Here is a 20,124-nt window from a genome sequence, read left to right as displayed (position 1 = left end):
CACGATGTATTGCATTGCGCACTATTGGCATCAGTCTTAATAAAGTGAAGCCGCACTTCTGACCTGGGGGGCATTTTAAAGGGGTTCCATGACGCTCACAACCAGTTCACTACAGATACACATGAACCCTGGCTGTAGGCGTGACCACCTGTGTATTTTTCCTGGATGACGCAATCACGTTAAGTGTTACAGCCAATCACCGAAACTTGGTACCGAAAGACGAGGCATGTTTCGATACCCTGTAGAACCGAAGCATTTTGGTCGGTACCATAAAAGAACCGAAGTTCGGTACCCAGCCCTACGGAGGAGACTCATCCACGACCTCTGATGCAAAACTCTCCTCCTCTTGCATGTTTCCGCTGTCCACAGCGTTCCTTGACAGTGCTAATTGGTCCAAATGTAATTTCCCATTGGGAACCTACTAGCACTAAGTTGCTAACTGGTTAGCAAGATGCTTCCGACAAACCGGCCACAACCAAACATGCTTGTTAACCTTCAAGGACAACAATCCTGCCCCCTTGATAATCGACCAATCACATTCACTTTATTCACTCGTGTAAAGTCGTGCACCAATCGTGAGAATTCGGAAATGTAACATGTAGAACAGCTGCTTCCCTACAAATTTAAGTGTTCTGCATGTGCAGCAGAGGATGCAATGACGTCACAAGGGAGTGTGCTCAATGTTTAAGGAAGTAAACATGGATAGTAGTGCTGGAGTGCATCTAGCGATCTTTCCAAACCTCAGGCAGTGCACCATCAACACAATGTTTTGAAGATGGTTGAATATAAAACTGCTCTCTACATTATCGTCCACCATGGTGGTTGTATTTCTTGCCCCATCTGCGAGCAAGAAGCAGACTCGTCCCCTTTGTCGAGTATTAATGGCATAGAGGTCAGATGAACGTGACCTGGCTGTTCAGACACAGGTCATATTTAAAAAGTTTAGATTCGTATCGGATTCAGGACCACATAACCAAGTGGCATGGGTTGCATTAAAAAAAATGAGATCTGTGTTATTTAGACTGGCATGGAAAGATCAGATACAGGTCGCATGGGTGCAAACAAATTGGATTTGGGTCACTTCAGGCTGCTGTGTGAATGTAGCCATAGGGCTGCCCCCTAGGGGTTGAAGGGTGGCTACTTCAGTTGAATTTACCGACTGGTTAAAATAGTATTTAAAATTTGGTACATCATTTAGTCACAGACCCACTTTCAGCTGAGATTTCATGTTCAATTTACCTCAAAACTTAAAAATGGGAATTTGCAATGATTTGATCTCTAAGGTGATGCTGATCCAGTTTCCTGCTTGTGAACGCTGTATTCTCTGTTGTTTAAATATGGCCATTACGACCACTGTTACGACCAAAGATTGAAAAAAAAAATAATTCTACAAGGTATTCTGATGTCAGAATATAGATGAAACTAAGGCTGCAACTAACGATTAATTTGCAAATCGATTAATCTGTTGATTGTTTTTTCGATTAAACCAGGGGTCTTCAACATTTTACAGGCCAAGACTGGTCCTATAGTCACTGTAATACATATGGAGTACTGTAACAAAAGTAATTTCTCCCTGGGATTATTAAAGTATTTCTCATTCTTATCCCTCGTTGATGGGCCAGGTGTGAATGAAACGGTACCCAGCTTGAAAGAGCTCCTGTGTGTCGCTGAATGTGTGCATTGATGACTGAAAGACATCTTCTGCCTCCATTTATCTGTTTACTAAAGTGAATTGAATTTACGTTAATGTGTATTTAAAGACATTGTAATTAGTGGAGAAAAATTTCAGGGGAAAATCACAAAAAAAAAAAAAAAAAAAATTTCTTTTGCGACCCCCATGCAGTACCTCCATGGACCCCTAGGGGTCACGGACCCCCTGTTGAAGACCTCCGGATTAGACAATTAATAATCGGAAGCCAAAAGGTTCCTTAAAGAAGACCTTTTACCAAATTAAACCAGGTGAAACTAAAACTTTTCTACTTCAGGAGTTCTGGATAGAGCTTATCGACAGACTAACACTTTTTTTCATCTTAAATGCAACATTTTTATATGCGTATATTGCCTTTTTCCGTTAAACACTAGCCTGGTCAGCCAATATGTTAAAGAGCTGGAAGAGCTCCATTTCAAAGGCGGGACTAACAGGGTCAGCGTCATCAGCTTAGAGCCAATCAGAAAACTATGAATATGACGTAATACTTCCATGCGACGCGCTGTTTTTGTTGACCATGAAACGTGTCAAGTGGAAAATAGCAAATACGTCTTTTTTAAAAGAAATGACACCAAATTTGAAGCTTTAAAGACATCAGAAAGGACATCATTAAAACATTCTTCCTTTGTGGTCACCATCTCCCAGGTTTGTGAGCGGAAAAGCAGAAAGTCATACAGAGTATTGAATCATTCAGACTCTCCATCCCTCACTATGAAGGGTCCTGTCAGATCTGGCAAGAATTAAATGCTGAAATATGAAATATTCCCTTTGACACAACGGAGTATTCATTTGTTATAAAACATGATGAGCTTTCTGTTGTTCTACCCCCGTTAGTCTCGTCATATTCATGATGTTGCACTCGAGCTGAACAAAAAAACATCTTTTATGCTGTTACTGTGCAGATTACGTAAGTGCCTAAAGAGCCCCTTTCTTATCAACTTTGAGCAGATATTATCTCGTTAAACCACTTCACCGCTTGCTGATCGGAGAAAATGGGATGAGTTTACTGGGCAGGCACGCCGCGGTCATTAGGAGTCAGACATACATGAAGAGAGAAATACCACTTCAGGCATGATTTTGATGGAACGGCATTATAACTTAATTAACAGCTCAAAAAAAGGTTGATTTTGCATAATATAGCCCCTATAATAAATTATATTATCATAAAAATGATTTTATTTCATTATAATGACACATAAATTTAAATTAAATCTCTAGAAATATTTTTGTTAGTGAGATGATTATGTCTTTTGTTTCAAATCTAATTAAACTAAAATAATTCTTACACCCCACAGAAGAGCGAGCGCATACATTGGAATATTACTGATGTTGGGTCGGGACACCGTTTGCATGCAGTGGTGCATGAATGAAATAAAGAAGCGGCCTGTCACCAGTCAGGACCAGCGGGCTCCTCCGCACATCTCTAATGGTCAATTAGATTTTTCTGAGGCAGTATCCGTTTGTTACAGACGTACAATGTCACTGCATTGTTCAGGCCGTCAAACTAATACCAATCGAACAAGGTAGCTGTCTGCTCTGTGTGCACAGAGAGCAAATTGACCCCTGACCCCTCCGTGCAAGAAAGCGCAGCCTTCCAGTGTTGCTTAATCAATATGGCTGCTCAACACCAGCAGCATCCCTTAGATTTGCTCCCACTAGGTTGACCCTCAACAGAACTGGAGCGGAGGATAAAATAGACAAGTCCTGGTGTGTTGAGCAGTTAATGGTGAAATCAGGAAAACTCTGAGAACCTTCTCACACACAGCAAATTCATGCACACAACCAGGGCTCTTAACCCCATGGAAAAATAAGATAATGTTTGCATATACAAGTACAATTAATAACAGCACTGTAATGGTTGAGTTCGCTGAAGTTGCTCACCGTCCGCTTTTAGACAAAGCAAACTCCACTCCCTCCCTCTGAAAAGGCATGAGGCGCTGCAGCAGCTTGGGAGGAAGTTCTGAAAATTGCTGCAACCATCTTGCGTCACAGTCGGAGGTCTGTGGTTCACCGTTATCCATCAATAGTAGCAGATCTGCATCAGCCAGTAGGATGGGTTTTAAATCTAGAAGATAAAAAACAAACCTGCCTTTTAAAAGAAAACATGCATGCATCACTTTTTATTCTTTCCAACACAAACCTTGCAGATCAGCAGGCTGATTGTAATTCCAGGCAAACATAGCCTGAGTAAATGCAAAATGCAGTTTGCAAATCACAGCCCTTTTTCTATTGTAATACAAAAACCCTGGAGCTTTTGAAAGCCCACTTAGCGTTTCCTTACACATTTAACTGGGTAATTTCCCTTTTCCAGGGGCTTTGGTTCTAGCTTTCAGGGCTTGTTGGGGGTGAGGCGATGTACAGCCGGGGCGCTTTGTTCCATCAGCACCAGCAGTAACAATAAACTAATGTTTTTAGAGCTTTATTTTATCATAAAATAAGTATTAAGGTGTTTTGTTTTTTGCAAAAAAATTACGCATCGGAACTTGAGCTTTGTAGTCACCAGAGCCTGGTGCTGTCAGGCCGGGACACGGAGTCAGATATGTGCTGCACAATCAGCCCACTGATCCCTATTTTTGCACTGGATTAATGATAGGCAGAAAAAAATGAAACCACCTGCCGCCATCTTGGTACTCCCCACATTCACGGAGTCACACCATAAAACTGCATGTAATGTAATTACCATAACAATGTAATCAATACACATATATTACATGTACATGATCAATTTAGCGCTTTTGGGGCATCATCAGATAGTGTGTATTATTCTTAAAATCTGACTAAAGTATTATTTTTCTCCGTTAACACCCCCATTTTATTGTGATGAATTTGTATTATATGTTTTATTATGTTATTTATAAACTTCATGGACTTCAAACTGAATATGCAATATCATGTGCCTATTTTTTTTATCATAAATTGCAGTAATCTAAGTAAGTGTGTGATTTAAAGTTGCTTGATGCTGTAGCGCACGTATTGTTTACATTCCGACAAGTCTAACTAGGGAGTACCAATATGGTGGATAGTGAATTCACAGCACCGTTTACTACCAACGGCCTATCAGCAATCCAGTGAATAAATAGAAATCAGTGGATCAGCCAGTCATTACACGTTCATTATCATAACATAAAAAGTCATTTTAAGATGTCTTTAAAGAAAGAAAGTACATCTCAAAACTTCCTCTATTCTGCCAGAAAGCTTTGATATTTTTAACTAAAGCAGGTATAAGGAAAATACTTATATGGAGTAATGATCAGATGAAGCACTTTTATTTTTTCCTTGTGGAAACAAGAAACATAAAACCTTCCCTACACTGGTTTTTCATATAAACCTAATTTAGTCAGTTAATATATAATGTTTCTGTTTGTTTTTCATGGTTTAATGCCGACACAACTGCCATTGGAGAGATGCCATCTGTGAGCTTCTGGAGATCCATTTGAAGTCCTTTCATCATCAACAACTTCTAATTGATATAAATATTTTCTTATGATTAAAAATTCAAGGTATCAAATCCTTGCATGTTGAATGACTTTAATAAATAACATTTTGAATAAAAATATCTTCTGTTCGTGCTGCAGATATCCAAGGTTTACCTACCTACTTAAGAAGCATGTTAGCATCTGGTTTAAGTAGTAGTAAACTAATCAGGCAGGCAGTTATAAAAGAAAAAGTCAATTATTTTTACTTTCTATGTTTGTGGATTTAGTTATAGCTGGTGGGCGGTGGAAATAAAGGAAAACCCACTTGTTGTGCTCTTATTACCGCCACCTGCTGGACAAATGGTGTAGGTGTTGGTTCAGTTTCTCACAGGCTTTAGGGCAGATTAGACTTCTGCAACCGCACACAATTTAAATGTCGCTTGCGTCTGGTCGCCAACCAGTTTTACTGGTATGCTTCTAAACCGTCAGTCTGGAATTTTTAGGAGAGTACTTCCGAACCTCCTCGATTAACCTTTTGTCGTAGTTGTTCCTCGGTTTTTAAAAATGGCGCGCCCCGGCACACAGACAGCCGGAAAGGGATACCAATACTAAAATGTCCTATACCAATAAACTTGCCTTGCCTTATAAGTAATATCACTCAAAACAAAATCTCATTTTAATCAAGCCATCCTTTTACCAGAGGCGTAGCCAGAAAATTTTAATGGGGTAGCCAGTCAAAAACCAATGTACACTGAGGGGTGACCGAAAACAGAAAGGCGCCAGAACCTCAGGGTCAATCTAAACTGGAACAAGCACAACATCCATATTTTCTAAAAATGACTAACTATATTCCGTAAAAGTTTAAAAACAATCCACTGGACTAGGTTTCCAAGGTTTGAAGACGTTTCGCCACCTCTCCAGGAAGCTTTCTCAATTCAAACGTCTGGATCCGCAGCGAGTTTGAGGCTTTTTATAGACAAGGCCTTGTATTGCTTGGAAACATGCAAATTGAAACCAACGAGTGGATCATTTGGTTCCATTGTTAGCCTGTAATATCTGAAACCTGTCTATGATTCTGAAGGTCGGCCTTTGAAGGGGGGATTGTCGTTAAAGGGATGATTGTCTCCTGTAATACCTGAAACCTGTCAATGATTGATAAGGGTCGGCCGTTAAAGGAGGGATTGTTCACCTGGCTGAAGAGAGGAGGTACTCTGTTCCTCTGTGATGGGGTGGCGGTTGTGGTGATACCTGGAAGGGATCATCTCTATAACTGAATTAAAATTTTTTTGGAAGCTGGAATCTGAGTCTACCACCTCTGTTTAAAGTTGTTTTTTCTCTGTTAACATAGATGGCTTCCTTCACGCCCCTCTCAAGCAATACAGGGCCTTGTCTATATAAAGCCTAAAATTCACTGCGGTTTCAGAAAATTTGAATTGAGAAAGCTTCCTGGAGGGGAAGCGAAACATCTTCAAACCTTGGAAACCAAGTCCAGTGGATTGTTTTTAAACTTTTACGGAATGACTATGACCTGGATGACAGAGAATCTTCATCAGCAATACTAACTATACTTTCCTACAGCCTTTGCTAAAAAATAGACGCACATATTTAAACATCCATGCTGTCTAAATAAAAGGTTTAGTGGACCAAATTTCTGGGGCGAACCTCTTTTCTATTGTCATTACTTATCTACTTTTATCAAATAGTTCTGCATCAAATTAATATTTACATGGACTAATACCTACATTAAGTGTTTATTAAAGTAGTTACTCATCTATGATTTTACTGAAGATCCTAGATGACTTGCAGAGACATATAATTTTCTCTCTAACCCACATAACAGAAAAGTTTGTTCTGAAGAGAGCATGAATTCTATATATATCAACTTTCATGTTAGTATTTTTGATGCATATAACTAACCACAGTGTTTCAGTTGTCAAGTAATTTTTAATATATGAAAATTTTAAATGTTTCGAATATTGAGAGTAGGGATGCACGATATAATCGGCCCCCTATCGGTATCGGCCTGTATCGGCCTTAAAACTGAGTATCGGACATCGGCTACCCCACCGATATTTAACCCGATATTTGATCAGCTTCTGAGTTTCTAAAGTCTAAAAAAAATAATAAAATACTACTTCTTCTTCTTCCTCAAAAACTTCTTTTTTACAGACTTAAAAACTTCTAAAGACGAGGGCAAAAATATTGATTCATTAAAATAACACAATATCTTCATATGCTGATATATTGCCATTTAAAAACACCATATCAATCTCTTTTACTAATGAAATATTGCTATATGTCATCGTTATGTTAGGAAATCCCCCGAAAATTCAAGAAATGTTGCCATATTTTATATGTTGATATATTGACGCGGTATCGATCTATTTTACTAACAAAAAATCTCACAAGAATTTATAAAATATCACAAGTTTGTAACAGAACAATGAAATTTCACGAGATTTTGAAAGTAAAATAGATCGATGCGCATTTTTAAAAATCAATTTGATATCAGCATATGAAAATATATTTGAGTATATTATTTTTCAAAGTGTCAGAAATGGATAACAAAACTGCTATTTTCAATGACTACTTATTTTTGTCCAGCTTTAACATCGGTATCGATATCGGTTATCGGCTACATGAGTTTTAAAATATCGGCATATCGGATATCGGCCAAAATCCCAATATCGTGCATCCCTAATTGGGAGTACTACTGCTGCCACCATCTGTAGGGGTGGCCAACGATTGGCTAAAGGTGGCCATGGCCACCTCTGGCCCCCCATCTAGCTCCGCCCCTGCTTTTTACTACTGACTCATGTCTATATATTGTCAAAATTTAAGATAAGGTATATTGTTCAGTGGAATTATCAATTTTAGCCTGAATTAAGAGAAAATTCACAGGACCCCACAGCTAATTGTTATGACCCCAAACAGCACCCCTATTGGGAACCACTGCCCTGCATAAGGCAGAATAAAAACTGCTCTACAACGAACTTTGGTTTGCTAAATCCTTAACATACTTGGTAAATAAATAGAATCCCAGTTAAGAAGCTACTTATAACATATAAACATGTGCTATTTGCATTCTTCGGTTTAATTAAGAACGTTACCTGTTTTTTTTAAAATAAAAATGAGTTCAGAAACTCCATAGTGTTGTTAGCAGTGGTCACTTTTTGTTTAAATATAAACTTACCAGGCTGAGACCAACATTAACAGGTTTCTGCACTTGAAGAGCAGCAGCCGATCTAGCAACAGACTCAAAACACTTCACACGTTTCGCGGCAGGAACACTCGCGCGGCCTACGTCACTGCCGCCGTAAAGCGTCTTATCTTACGACACAACTCGACTGAAAACTGTAATCAACTTCTATTCGCGTTTCAGATGAAAAACAACTCCTGAAGGTGATTTTTAAACTTATATTCAGCTATAACGACTGCCATACGCCGAGAAGAAAACTGCTTTACGACAAGACGTGACATATTTTGAGGACCCTGCGCGTGTGCGGCGCGAGGGGCTGACGCACAGGCAGCCTGCTGGGTCTCAGTTACTCCGCCACAAACAGGAGCCACTTCAACATCGGTAGGGAACAGCGGCTGCTTCACAGACTAAACTTGAGCGGTAAGGCAACGCCAGGAACAAATAATATTAAATAATGTTAAATGGATAAATGGAGTCCTAAAAGGCGAAGCTAGTTAGCTAGAAGCAGGTCTGGAGTGAGCTGTGTGACAGCTCTGGGCTCCCGGTGTTTGGCCGTTAGCTCGTCGCAAAGCCAGGTAGGGGTTGCTAGCTTAGCTCCGACACGAGCCAACGCCGAAATGCACCATGCTGTGTACCAAAGAAATCCCCTTTAAACCACAATTGTACACGAATCCAAAACAGAGGTGAATTATAGTTTAATCCTTCCCCGAAGATCCAACAATAGCTGTGAAATATTTAATAATCCAACAACTTTTAGGCCCGCATGTTTGTCTTACCTTCAGTTGCTACAGGGTTGCTTTAACACCGGTTCAGACATATGGCTATACTGTACCTTCACTGTTGCTTGGATAGAAGCTATAGTCCTCCTAATGTTGAATGAAATATCATTACTTTGCGTTTGTTTAGACAAAGAGAAATTTGTCATAGTCTGGTGTATGACTTGCTGTTGAATAAAAGGGAAAGATATTTTTTTGGATCAGCATTTAGAAATGCATTTAGATTATTTGAACCGCCCAAAATGGTATCACTACCTGATATAATGGAGAAAAAAAAACAACATTAAGCATTTCGATTGATTGACTTTATTGATCTCTCAGTTTAGAAAGAGAGAGAAAAAGGATGTGACAAAAGAGGAAAAAGGTGCATGGGGTATATACAGTATACACAGTGCATCCACATATGACAGCTTTTTTAATAAAAGGATCATTGTACTAGGTTATTGCACTGGGTGTTTACAGTGGTATTTATATGGATGGATATTTATACTTATTGCACAGGGTGTTTACAGGGTATTTATATGGAGATATATATAGTGTGTGTATGTGTGTGTGTGTATATATATATATATATATATATACACGTTATTGCACTGGGTGTATGTATATATATATGTGTATATATATATATATATATATATATACACATATACTAGGGGTGTGTAAAATAATCGTCATGATGATGCATCGTGATTAAAATTTTCGTGATCTACTGCATCGATTCTTGACGCCAAGTATCGATTTATTAATTTTAAAAAATGAGTAAACAAAATTGCATAAATGGTTGCAAAACATCAGCCAAAAACAAGTGTAATACAACTTCCAGTCCAGTAGATGTCGCTGGGGATGTGTTGACGCATGCTGCTTTGTGTCACAAGCATTTCCGGCTGCGGGATACTGCGCCAAGTCATTCAAAAACAAAACATGGAGGAGATTGAGAAACTTCGTCCGGCTCCATCACATTTCAAATCCGATGTTTGGAAGCATTTTTGTTTTAAAAACAAAGGTAAAAATGAAGTTGATATATTATAGTAACATTTGTTTTCATGGCAATACCTCCAAAAGTCATTTCAATAAATACAGCTATGTATGAATGCAGTTGCTTTCAGTTATTTATCAATTGGAAGACACTACCCAGGTCATACTCAGCCAGTCAGCCACTGGTAAGGGCTGTATTTTTTTCTAACAGTGTTCAGTGAAAATATTGAAATGCATCGCAATAATTCAAGTATCGTGATGCATCGCAATAATTCAAGTATCGTGATGCATCGTGATAGAATCGCATTGTGGCCTGTGAATCGTGATTCGAATCGAATCGTGACTTCTTTGGCAATACCCACCCCTAATAAATATATATATATATATATATATATATATATATATATTGCACCTAATATCAAATGCTATATTGCATAATTTATTACGAAATATATATTTAGACTTAGAAAATTTTTATTGTCTTTGTCTTTGTTACACAAGTGACAGTACCACAAGCAAAGCCTAGTTGGGGTCCCAAACACAAAAAAACAAATACGGGTTTGGCAATTAACCAGTATGATAACCTTGGGTAAAAAAAAAAAAAAAAAAACTAATACTGAAATATATAGTTAGATTGTTTAGCCTTACTTTTTAAAAATCATTCCCAACATAAACTGCTTTGTATAACAGTGGCATTCATTGTTTTGGGTTTGATTTTTGACATCCTATACTAAAACATAACTTTAGTGGTCATTTTTAAGTTGATATTAGCTTAAATATAAGTCAGTCTTGCTGTATGTTTTTTTTTTTTTTTACTTCCTTTGCTCTCAGATTGGGAAATGGATTGGGGAATGGAAAGGTGGCCCTAGTCCTTGCTTCATGAGTCGTATTTATTTTCTTTTTTAGGTTAATCTATTTGGAAATTAAAAGTATACTCATTTTAGTGCATCTTACAGTAACTCGTGAACTGTACACATTGTTAAATGAAAGCTTAGGGATTACTCCTATAGGAGTTAGGACCTACAAAAGTCACTCATTGTTGAGTTATTTTGAAGCCAATTCTATTCATCCATCTATTCTGCTTCATTGAGGTCATGATCTTAATGCAGGACAGTAAAAGGTTAGACCCAAAATGAATCGTTATCGTCCTCATGGGTCATAAATCCAAAATCTCATAACCCTGATTTAAAGTTTCTTAATTAGTAATCCCATATGTGCTATCATGCAGATGCACCATCTAGATAATCTTTGCCTCATTGAGTTTGTAGAAATGGACAGAGGTGACTGTAGGGCCTCCGATTTGCCACCAACGAGGCACAGCATTGTTCTGGGATCATTGTTATTATGGTAACATTGGATCCTAATGGATGAAGGGGGGCTAAGTTTGCAGTCCTGCAAAAGTATTCAACAGAATTCTTCTTTTTTTTCTTTTCTTTTCCATTTCTCCTCTTTGAAACCACAAACTTCACTATTTTAGAGGAACTTTATTAATTCGTTGAACACTAATGAATTGGTCATTTTAAGGGGAAGGAAATTGAAATGAGAGTATTTTACATATTTGTCTTTAGCCTCTTTTGCTGTGATACCACTTAATAAACACAATGCATGTTTTATATTGTAGATTTTGCCTTGTTACTCTGTGTGTAAATCCAGCTGTTCTGTGTTGGCCTTTGAGGCTTCTTTACAAACAGCATCATGAAGCCATTTAAAGGCTGATTTATGCTCAGAAACCGGGTCGTCTGCGTAGGTGTTGCAGTGAATGCAGTGACGTCCCCGCCCCTTCCGCAGTTGCTCTGCTGGACCTCCCCAAAATTTAAGGTGACCGCAGACAGTGCCTCTGATTGGTCAAATCTACATCCACTCTACACTGTGCATATCTCCTGTTTGGTACCTTGCCGGCTTGTTATGTTTGTATGACTGCCATTGTAGAAAACGACTCATGAAGTTGGACCAGCTAGAAGAGAGAGGTGCATGAGAACGCTGGGACCCTTTTTCCCTCTGGATCCCCGCTCTTTATCGCCCTCATATCCCTCGGGGTGTCACACAAAATTGCCCCCACTTCCTCACCGCCTCGGCCGTATTGAGACCCACAGCTAATTCGTGATTGTCCCTCTTTAGTTGTGGGAATAATATAGCGCATACCACACTTCAAAATTGGGCATAAATCAAAAATATCTGCAAGACACTGCTGCAGAGAGTATAACCCAAGTTTTAAAGATGTGATCAAACCACTGTCTGCAGGTGGATAATGGAAAACCTGTAAAGACTCAGTAGTTCACCTAAACTGACATGTCAGAGAAGGAAAAAAAAACAGAGCAGCAGTCAAAAGGCTGGTGGAAACTCTCAAGGAGCTGAAGAGATCTATAGCTCAGGTGAAGGATCAGTCTATCGCTCCACCAATCAGCCATAAAACACCACTCTAATAACAGGAGCCTGGCTTTATTGGAAAGGTTTAAATCAAAGCAAATTTATTTTAGGATGGCCTATTCAAAGTCTTAACTTGAATCCAATTGATAGTCTGTGAATGTGCTTTCCAGATGCATGCAGCGCTACAAGGCTAGCAGCTGTAGTTGCATAATGAGGCTGTTCACGCTGTGGACGTAGCACAAATGCATGCTTAGCTAGATTTAGATTTATTCACCTTCCTTCCACCTTCCAACAATGTAATGCCAGGTGGTGGTCTATTAAATAACATCCATTGAAGTTTCTAGTTAAAATGTAGGAAAGATCTAAAGCTAGAATTGAAAAGCCCTGTATTTGACTTAATATTACATAGCATAAGTAGCATCAGTATACACAAGTGCTATTTTCCCCATGTGTAGCTAAATCGTAGCTGAAACCGCCTCCTGTGTGGTGTGCAGTCCATAGAACCCCCTCTCCTAAAGCTTAGAATAAATGCTAATAATCACTTGGCCTGACAGTTTCGCCCCGCTGCTGCTCGACCCGTTGCCGCTGCAGCTCAGTTGACCATTTATTCCGCGGGTTAGAGCAAATTTAGCACTGATGACATTATCGCATATTGAGGTTGAGGTTGCCGTGTAATAGCTTTCACCAAAGATGTGGCCCCTGATGACTAAATTATTCATCGCCTCCCTGGGAGGGAGAGCTGTAGGGAGGGGGGGGTCTCTCATATCTCTAATATTTGGTTGTGCGGTGCAATGAGCCCATTAAATAATTCATTCTCCAATCCGTAAATTGTTTGTCCAATTGCTGACCTTTTCACAGGATTAAGAAAGCACAATAATAAATTCTTCCGAGACCTGGCATAACGAAAGGTACAATTACGAGGCAGGGTTGGATCGGATCGTTTGTCGCAGCCTGGATGTCGGTTGCTAAGTGACAGCAGGAACTTTTTCCACCCACTGTGTTTGCCGTTAAAGTCGGGGCGGCTGAAAGGATGAAAACAATCACATTATGGCAGTCTAGACTCGGGGCTGCGCAGGGCCTGTTTGTGACTCGCCGTGTCTTTGACAGCTTGTCAGTAAGTCGGAGACGAGAGCACTTCATGAAGCGGCTCCTTTCCACAAAGCTGCCATATTAGTGCATCCTTTGTGCGGCCGTGGACGAGGCAGAGTCCTTCACCTTTTAAAACATAAGAACCTATTGAATCGTGCTAGATATAAATGTGGATCAAGATGAGATGGGAGTGGTATTTCAGGTGTTGGCTGGCTGGGTTTGGTGGGATTTGCTCGTGTTCTGTTGTGAATAAGTGTGGTGCCAGCTTTAGTGGGAAGGTAGCCCAGCGAACAGCTCGGCCGCACAGCAGCCAACGCCTCCCCATCGACTCTCCACCTGGTCATTGAGTACCTAGCTGGCCGCAGTTTCGTCGCCTCCCTGTTTGTCTCCTCTGCTTCTCCTTTTTTGCTTTCTCGCCGCCTGCCTTTCTCCCTCCCTCCCCTCCTGTTTTTTTCACTCTTCTTCCTCTCAGTCTCCTTCAATCCATCCCATGTCCCCAGCTGGCCTCTCCTCCACCTCCTTTTCCATCTCCCGCCCCCATCCTAAAGCAGAGTAGCTAATGAAGAGCCCCATTTAGCTAGTGACTTTGGTTCAGTCGGCGCTCCGTTTCACCGGCCGGCCCTCGGCTACAGCGACTGGCTGCTGGCACTCTGACATCACACAGGGGCCAGCTGTTGATTTGGCTCTGTCTCCAAGGCTGGCTGGCTTGATGGGTTGTGGCAGGTAGTCTTGTGCTCTTCCTCCCTCCAACCCATTCTCTCTCTCCTCCTCTCTCTCTCTGTGACACCCACTCCTCCCTTCGTCCTCTCCCACTACACTCTCCTCTCCTCCGTCTTCCGCTCGCACTCAGTCGAGCAGGAGTACAGGAGGCAGCAGGTATCTGCCGAGGAGCGAGCTGGGAGGCGACTCCAGCCTCCTCTCCAGCAGATTGTGCCTCCTGTACGATGGAAACTAACCGGCTGCACGGCAGAAGGGATGGAGGGCAGAGCTGCCGGGCACGCAGGTATGTCCTGCAGCCTCCAGTCACTCTGATAGCGAGCAAATATTGATCCTGCATGCTTTACTTACCAACTATTGTGACATTTTTCATTCATTTTGACCAACTTTTAAGTTTTTTTGTTTTATAATGTGCTTTATGAACTCTGTGTGAAGTTGCTGCGTTGTGCAAAAAGTGAAATTTCCATGTTGTGCTACTCTTTGGCTGAGCCGGAGCGTTTGAAATCTCCTGGCCAGTTTGCAAGCGGTGCATCTGCTTTCCATTAGCAGGATAATTAACCAAGATCAGCAAATAAGAGGCTTCGCTCTACATTGTTCTGCAGCCAAGCTCATCCTCATGTCTCAACTGGTTTTCCCATGTTTGTTCAGCAGGTGATGTCTGCAAATTGACTTTTAATGACTCTCTTATAGATTGTTTTCCCCCCTTCTTGTCTCTTTAGAGCTCTGTAGGGTTAAAAACTGCTAGACTTGCAAATCAGGTTTTTTTTGTGTATATTATTTCTGTTCTAATTGCCTAGATTGATATTCCCTGGAAGCTCTGTTATGGGATAGGTAATGGATTACCTACATGCTCTGCTGTGGATTTAATTTATTAGCGCTGTCTGCACCTCTGCTGCCAGATGCAACCTGAAGGCAAAGCGAGCAGCACAATTAGGGGCTCATTTGTACACGTTTATGCCTTTTTCCCCCCATTATAGGTAGTTCCTTTCCCCGACAGTGCCCTAGTCTCCCTGAAACTCAAGAAGGGAGAGTATGAAAGTGATATAATTTCACAGACTCTACCCTAATCGTTTCTCCCCAGTTGGTGCTTTTCCTTTGCTTTGCAATTAGCGGAAATGGTTGGAAAATGGGAGATTAGTTACTCAGTTAGGCAAAACGCTAAAATCAATTTTATTGTAGCGCCACGTCTGCAAACCTGCATTAGGAACCTAATTAACTGTTTATTTGAAGCCTGATTTTATTAGTCTTAGTCTGCGTCACGCAATGTGAAGGAATCGAACACTGCTGAGGAATTATGACAGTATTTTTCTTGTGGTTTTATTTATTTTCCATTCAGCAGCCCAAAATCACAAACATCATAATCTCCTGTTCCTTAAATGCATCAAAATTTAGGAAATCTATTTTTTTTTTTTTATCGCAAAATGATCAGAGTTTTATTAGAAATAATATAAAGACACAAACAGTTCATGCAAGTAGTTCATCCCTATTTTGCTGCTGTCTCTTATTCTTTTCCCATTCATTTTTATCTTGTCAGTTTTAGAGAAGTAATCGGAAACAGCAGATAAGACCTGGAGAAATCCTGAAATCGGTCTTAGCTGCGGAAAGCCTGATTGGTTCCTCTGTAGCTAAAATGTTAAAATTTTGTTTTTGCATTTCCGATGATTAAGGGAAAGTTCGTTTAAAAATCGAAGAATAAATTTTGCTTGTTTTTTTTAATGCTGGTCCACTAGAAGAAGCTCCTCCAGTTAAATTTCTTAAATTGTCTTTATCAAGCGAGGATGCTTTTGCTCACAAAGGTTAGGGCTCATTCCTCTCTGCCCTCCCCCCTTTTTTAACTCACCTCTTGGCTCTCTTCTGAGAATAGCACCCTCCTCGGATAGAGGAAGGCTATCGAGGGTCCTCCAGCTCAAGCGGAGCTGGTTATCTACGCATATCTGAGCAGAAAAGTGCGGAGGTGTGGGAGGGAAAGGTCAGCTCTTAGAAGAGGGAGAAAGGCTGGCGAGTGGGCAGTGGGTAAAGAAAATAAGTACGCCGGAGTGTGCGAGTGGCCCTTGTGCTCCTCGGTGATGGAGAAATTGATAACTAGTTTGCTGTAGAACATGGTGTTCGATTAATCTAGCTCATTTGATGTGTGATGAGATGATATGCCGTATTATTTTAATCTTCCTTTTATAGAGCAGATTTCCCCCGATGCTACACAGCAGCAGGACCCCCCATGCTGATCTAAGCAGCCAGGATGTGTGTTTTTTTGTTGTTGTTTTTTAAACACTATTCATGTCTTAGTATTTTCAGATAAATTTTTCAGATTACAAAAAATCATTTCTAGATTGCTCTATTGTGAAGCCTCTGCATATTTGCATTTTAATGCACCCAAATGGATGCGTGTTGTGTGTTAATGGGCAGGTTTGACGCATCTCTGCGAGCGACAGGCTGCCGGTGTGACACCGAACGATGCCTCTGTAAGGGTGCTGCACTCTGCGGTGGTTTTAATACCAATGAGCCACTCCCTGTCAGCCACAGCACAATGCCAGACGCTGCTCTGGCAGGCAGAGCGCCTCCTCTACAAGTTCACCACTGTGTGAGATTGTGCAGTGCGAGAGCTTGTTGGGAGCTGTTGATCTCCTGTCAAACGGGGGGATGCTTCCCTGCTTCCTTGTCTTGTGTGTCAAAACATTTTTTTTTTTTTTCTTAACAAGGGGGTTTGGGTGCATTATTAACCACACACACACACAGACAATCTCACTCAGCTCAGCGTGAAGTCCTGCAGCCATCCGGCTAAGCCTTGGCTGCACCGTCTGCTCAGCAGCATTGCTCAGAAAACCTGGAGCGCCGGCGGTCAGACTTGGCCGAGCCGTTGTCAGTAACGCTGCAGAAGCAGGGGTGTGATTCCTCCAGAGCCGCTTTCTTCAAACAGAAAAGGTTCAACATATTTCCATTTCAGACAGAGCTGACATGGCATCAGCTTAAGAAGCAAGAGTGTTTCACCCTATTTTTAAGAAGCGCTGTATGCTTTTTGAAAGAAGGAAAGCATAGAACAATACTTCTAATAATGTATTTTAAACTGACACAGTGATAAACTGGAGCTTTATAGTATCCAGCCAGATTTTTAGCAAAAGCAACACACCAAATGGTGACTTTTCTGCATTTTTTTTCCAAAAGCATCAGATGATCAGTCTGTAGACCGGGCTCCAGGCAGAGGTGTCATGAGAAAGGAGGAGGGGTGGCTCTTCATTCTTAAGTAGTTTTGGGAGGAGGGGCGAGTATTGCATAAAGATCATGAGCATGCTGAGATGGAGATCAGCCAAGGCAACAGAGGCCAGGAAATGCAGGAGTACGCCTAGATGGGGGTCATACAGGGGGAAACGTCCAGCGTAAGGGGATCTGATGATGAGCTGCGATCACTTATTCATTTATTTCCATTTCCATGTTGGGAAGCACAGTCAGCTGAAAGCATTTTGGATTCAAACTGCACGTTTAAACAAATAACAACTATAAGTTTGCTGATCCTTAATCATGAAGCAACAGATTCGGATCCCAGCTGATTAATTGCATCATATTTTTTTGGTATGTAAAATTGGGGCAGTGCCAACCAAGTATCAGTCAGCTAAAAATGGAAAATCTCATAATTTTCCCCAAATTGTTCATTTAATGCATTAAATTAGAGACTTAATCCTAATATAAAGACTTTTAATACTTATTTCCTGCCGTAGAACCTGCAGGATATTTATTTTCCCATGTTGTCCTTTCCTGTAGAGGCAGTTTCAGATTTCCAATAAAATCAAAAACCAGTATTGTGCAGAATAGAGGTTGGTGCATCAGATGTCTGCCTCCCTCAGTCACTGTATTGTTAATCTAAACAGGATTTGGTTGGAGAATGGATACTGCCTGCTAGAAAAAAAAATGATTCACCACCCATTGGCATGACTGCTCTCTCTACCCATGGCTTTCTAAATGTCTGTATGCTTGGTTTTTCCAAGGTTGTCAGAGGTGCATTCTCCTGTTGCCTCAGCAGCGCTCCTCAATCTCTGCTCATCCATTATTTATGGTGCAAAGGCACGCACAGGCCCAGAAATAAACACTCTCCACCACTTTTCCCTTTTTCCTCTGCCTCCGACACACGAATACTCCAGAGCTGCTGACATCCTGACTACTGTCAGTCCGTCTGAACCCAGTGACAGCGCCGCAGCTGACCTCTGACTCCTCAGCTCTAACTCCCCCCCCTCTCCTTCCCGTTGTTGGTTGCAGGTCGGCAGGGGTCATGAGGGTGTCGGAGGCCCCGCTCGCTGAGCAGAGCAGCTGAAGCCGACATGGGCAGAGAAGTCTCGGAGGGCATCGGAAGGCTCGGCCTCGTTGACGTCAACAGCTGCAACCACTCCTGGCTTTGCAACAAGTAGGTCCGCTCTTACTTAAACTTTTTACAAGTCAGTCAGTTAGGGCCATCTTAGTTTACTTTTAGAAGGTTTGGGAAAAGGAAAAAAAAACATCCTATTCATTCTTCAGATGTCTCAGTTGGTGGCGCTAAATCTGCATTTCACACCTTATGTATCAGAGTATTTGCTCAGTAAGCTGTTATACAGAGAGTCGGTAAAAAAATTAAACTAGTTTTGTATTTTTAAAACAGTTTGGTAATGTTTTTGTAGCAGTCCAAACAAATTATTAATGACCATGCTTGTTCACTCTTATATGAACAGATTTCAAGCCTCTTCAGTTAAGTTTGACCCTTCAACTTTCCTTCTATAGGCCTTTTCTGTCGGACCCACGTAGTAAAAAAAAATCCATGTGACAACATGAAGTAGGCTTAAAGTTCTCAATAAGCATCACATTGTGCCCAATAATAACAATTTCAATAACTGACACAGAAACTGGTTACTAAGGTAAAGGAATTAGTCCAGAAACTGAATTATGCTGCAAATAGCCCCCCCTATCGCGCTACTGCAGAGACTCCATTGACTCATGGAGGTCATCCCAAAAGCAGCCGAAATAGACATCTAAGTTTTAAAAGTAAAGATAGACAGATACAGGTTTTTTGTCATCAATCTAACCAATCTCCGATTTGTGCTAGTGATTCTTTTGGCCGATATTGCTTTCTCTTCCTTTATGCACTTAGGGAGGGAAATTAGACAATAATTAATGGATTAATTAATGGAATTATGAATTAATAGAATGGCTGCTGAATGTGTTAATGAGCCGGCTAACACATGGACGTATCAGTTGATACAAAAAAAAAATGCAAATATCTATTGGTCTATCTGTAGTTTAAAGCAACACTAACTTTGACCCAAATATTAGCTTTGTTTAAGACTAATTTGATAATCTTTCAGCACAACTAATATGCTCCATGAAACTGCCCTTTTCAAAAGCTTACCTCCGTATGTTCAGAGGGTCAGATCCATCACTTAACCAGTCACATGACCCTGAGCGCCACTTTACTGCAGCCTGAGCTCTCCTCAAACACGAGGTCTAGCTAACTTAAAAGTTATTGTAAGGCAACAAAATAAATATGGAACTTACCTGAGGTGACATATTTTTGGATATCTGTAAAATTAATATAGGGGGTGAATGTACCCTTGTCTTTACTAGTAGCTCCATGACTTCTCAGTCGGCTGTTCCAAAGTGGTCTAATAGAGTCCAAAACACAGAGATGGACCGTTTAGTGTTGTAACAGTGTATTGCTTTAATTTCCTTTCAGACCTGAAAGTTATAGGTCTAGCGCCCCTAGTGGCTAAAAATTAGAGTTGCTCTAAAGGAGACCGTGCAATTGCAACCATGAGAAAGTTTTAGGGATGCACGATATAATCGGATTTTGGCCGATATCCGATATGCCGATATTTTAAAACTCATGTAGCCGATAACCGATATCGATACCGATGTTAA

At 40.7% G+C, this 20,124-nt stretch overlaps 2 protein-coding genes across 11 annotated transcripts in view; one reads left to right on the top strand and one right to left on the bottom strand.

Moving 5' to 3' along the window:
• Window positions 1-8,454, bottom strand: part of LOC107087165 (DNA annealing helicase and endonuclease ZRANB3-like) — a 22,494-nt gene extending 14,040 nt beyond the window's left edge. Inside the window, exons 1-2 of the mRNA XM_015378587.1 lie at window positions 8,318-8,454; window positions 3,590-3,773 (exon numbers count right to left, since the gene is read on the bottom strand). Of these exons, the coding sequence (XP_015234073.1) occupies window positions 3,590-3,729 (140 nt within the window). The 5' untranslated portion in view covers window positions 3,730-3,773; window positions 8,318-8,454. The remainder of the gene's footprint in view (window positions 1-3,589; window positions 3,774-8,317) is intronic.
• A 62-nt stretch (window positions 8,455-8,516) lies between these two features.
• Window positions 8,517-20,124, top strand: part of LOC107087116 (R3H domain-containing protein 1-like) — a 50,468-nt gene continuing 38,860 nt past the window's right edge. For 2 of the 10 annotated variants that reach the window (XM_015378557.1, XM_015378547.1), the window contains exons 1-2: window positions 14,132-14,536; window positions 18,496-18,640. The gene's annotated coding sequence lies outside the window, so the exon portion shown is untranslated. Of the gene's footprint in view, window positions 8,744-14,131; window positions 14,537-18,495; window positions 18,645-20,124 lie in introns of those variants that run through there. The other 8 variants (XM_015378513.1, XM_015378529.1, XM_015378521.1 and 5 more) reach the window with 8 other exon arrangements.

Source organism: Cyprinodon variegatus, unplaced genomic scaffold (genome assembly GCF_000732505.1).
Source record: "Cyprinodon variegatus isolate N-32 unplaced genomic scaffold, C_variegatus-1.0 Scaffold9, whole genome shotgun sequence".
In the NCBI taxonomy this organism is placed as follows: domain Eukaryota; kingdom Metazoa; phylum Chordata; class Actinopteri; order Cyprinodontiformes; family Cyprinodontidae; genus Cyprinodon; species Cyprinodon variegatus.
This window is presented reverse-complemented; position numbering and strand designations above follow the sequence as displayed.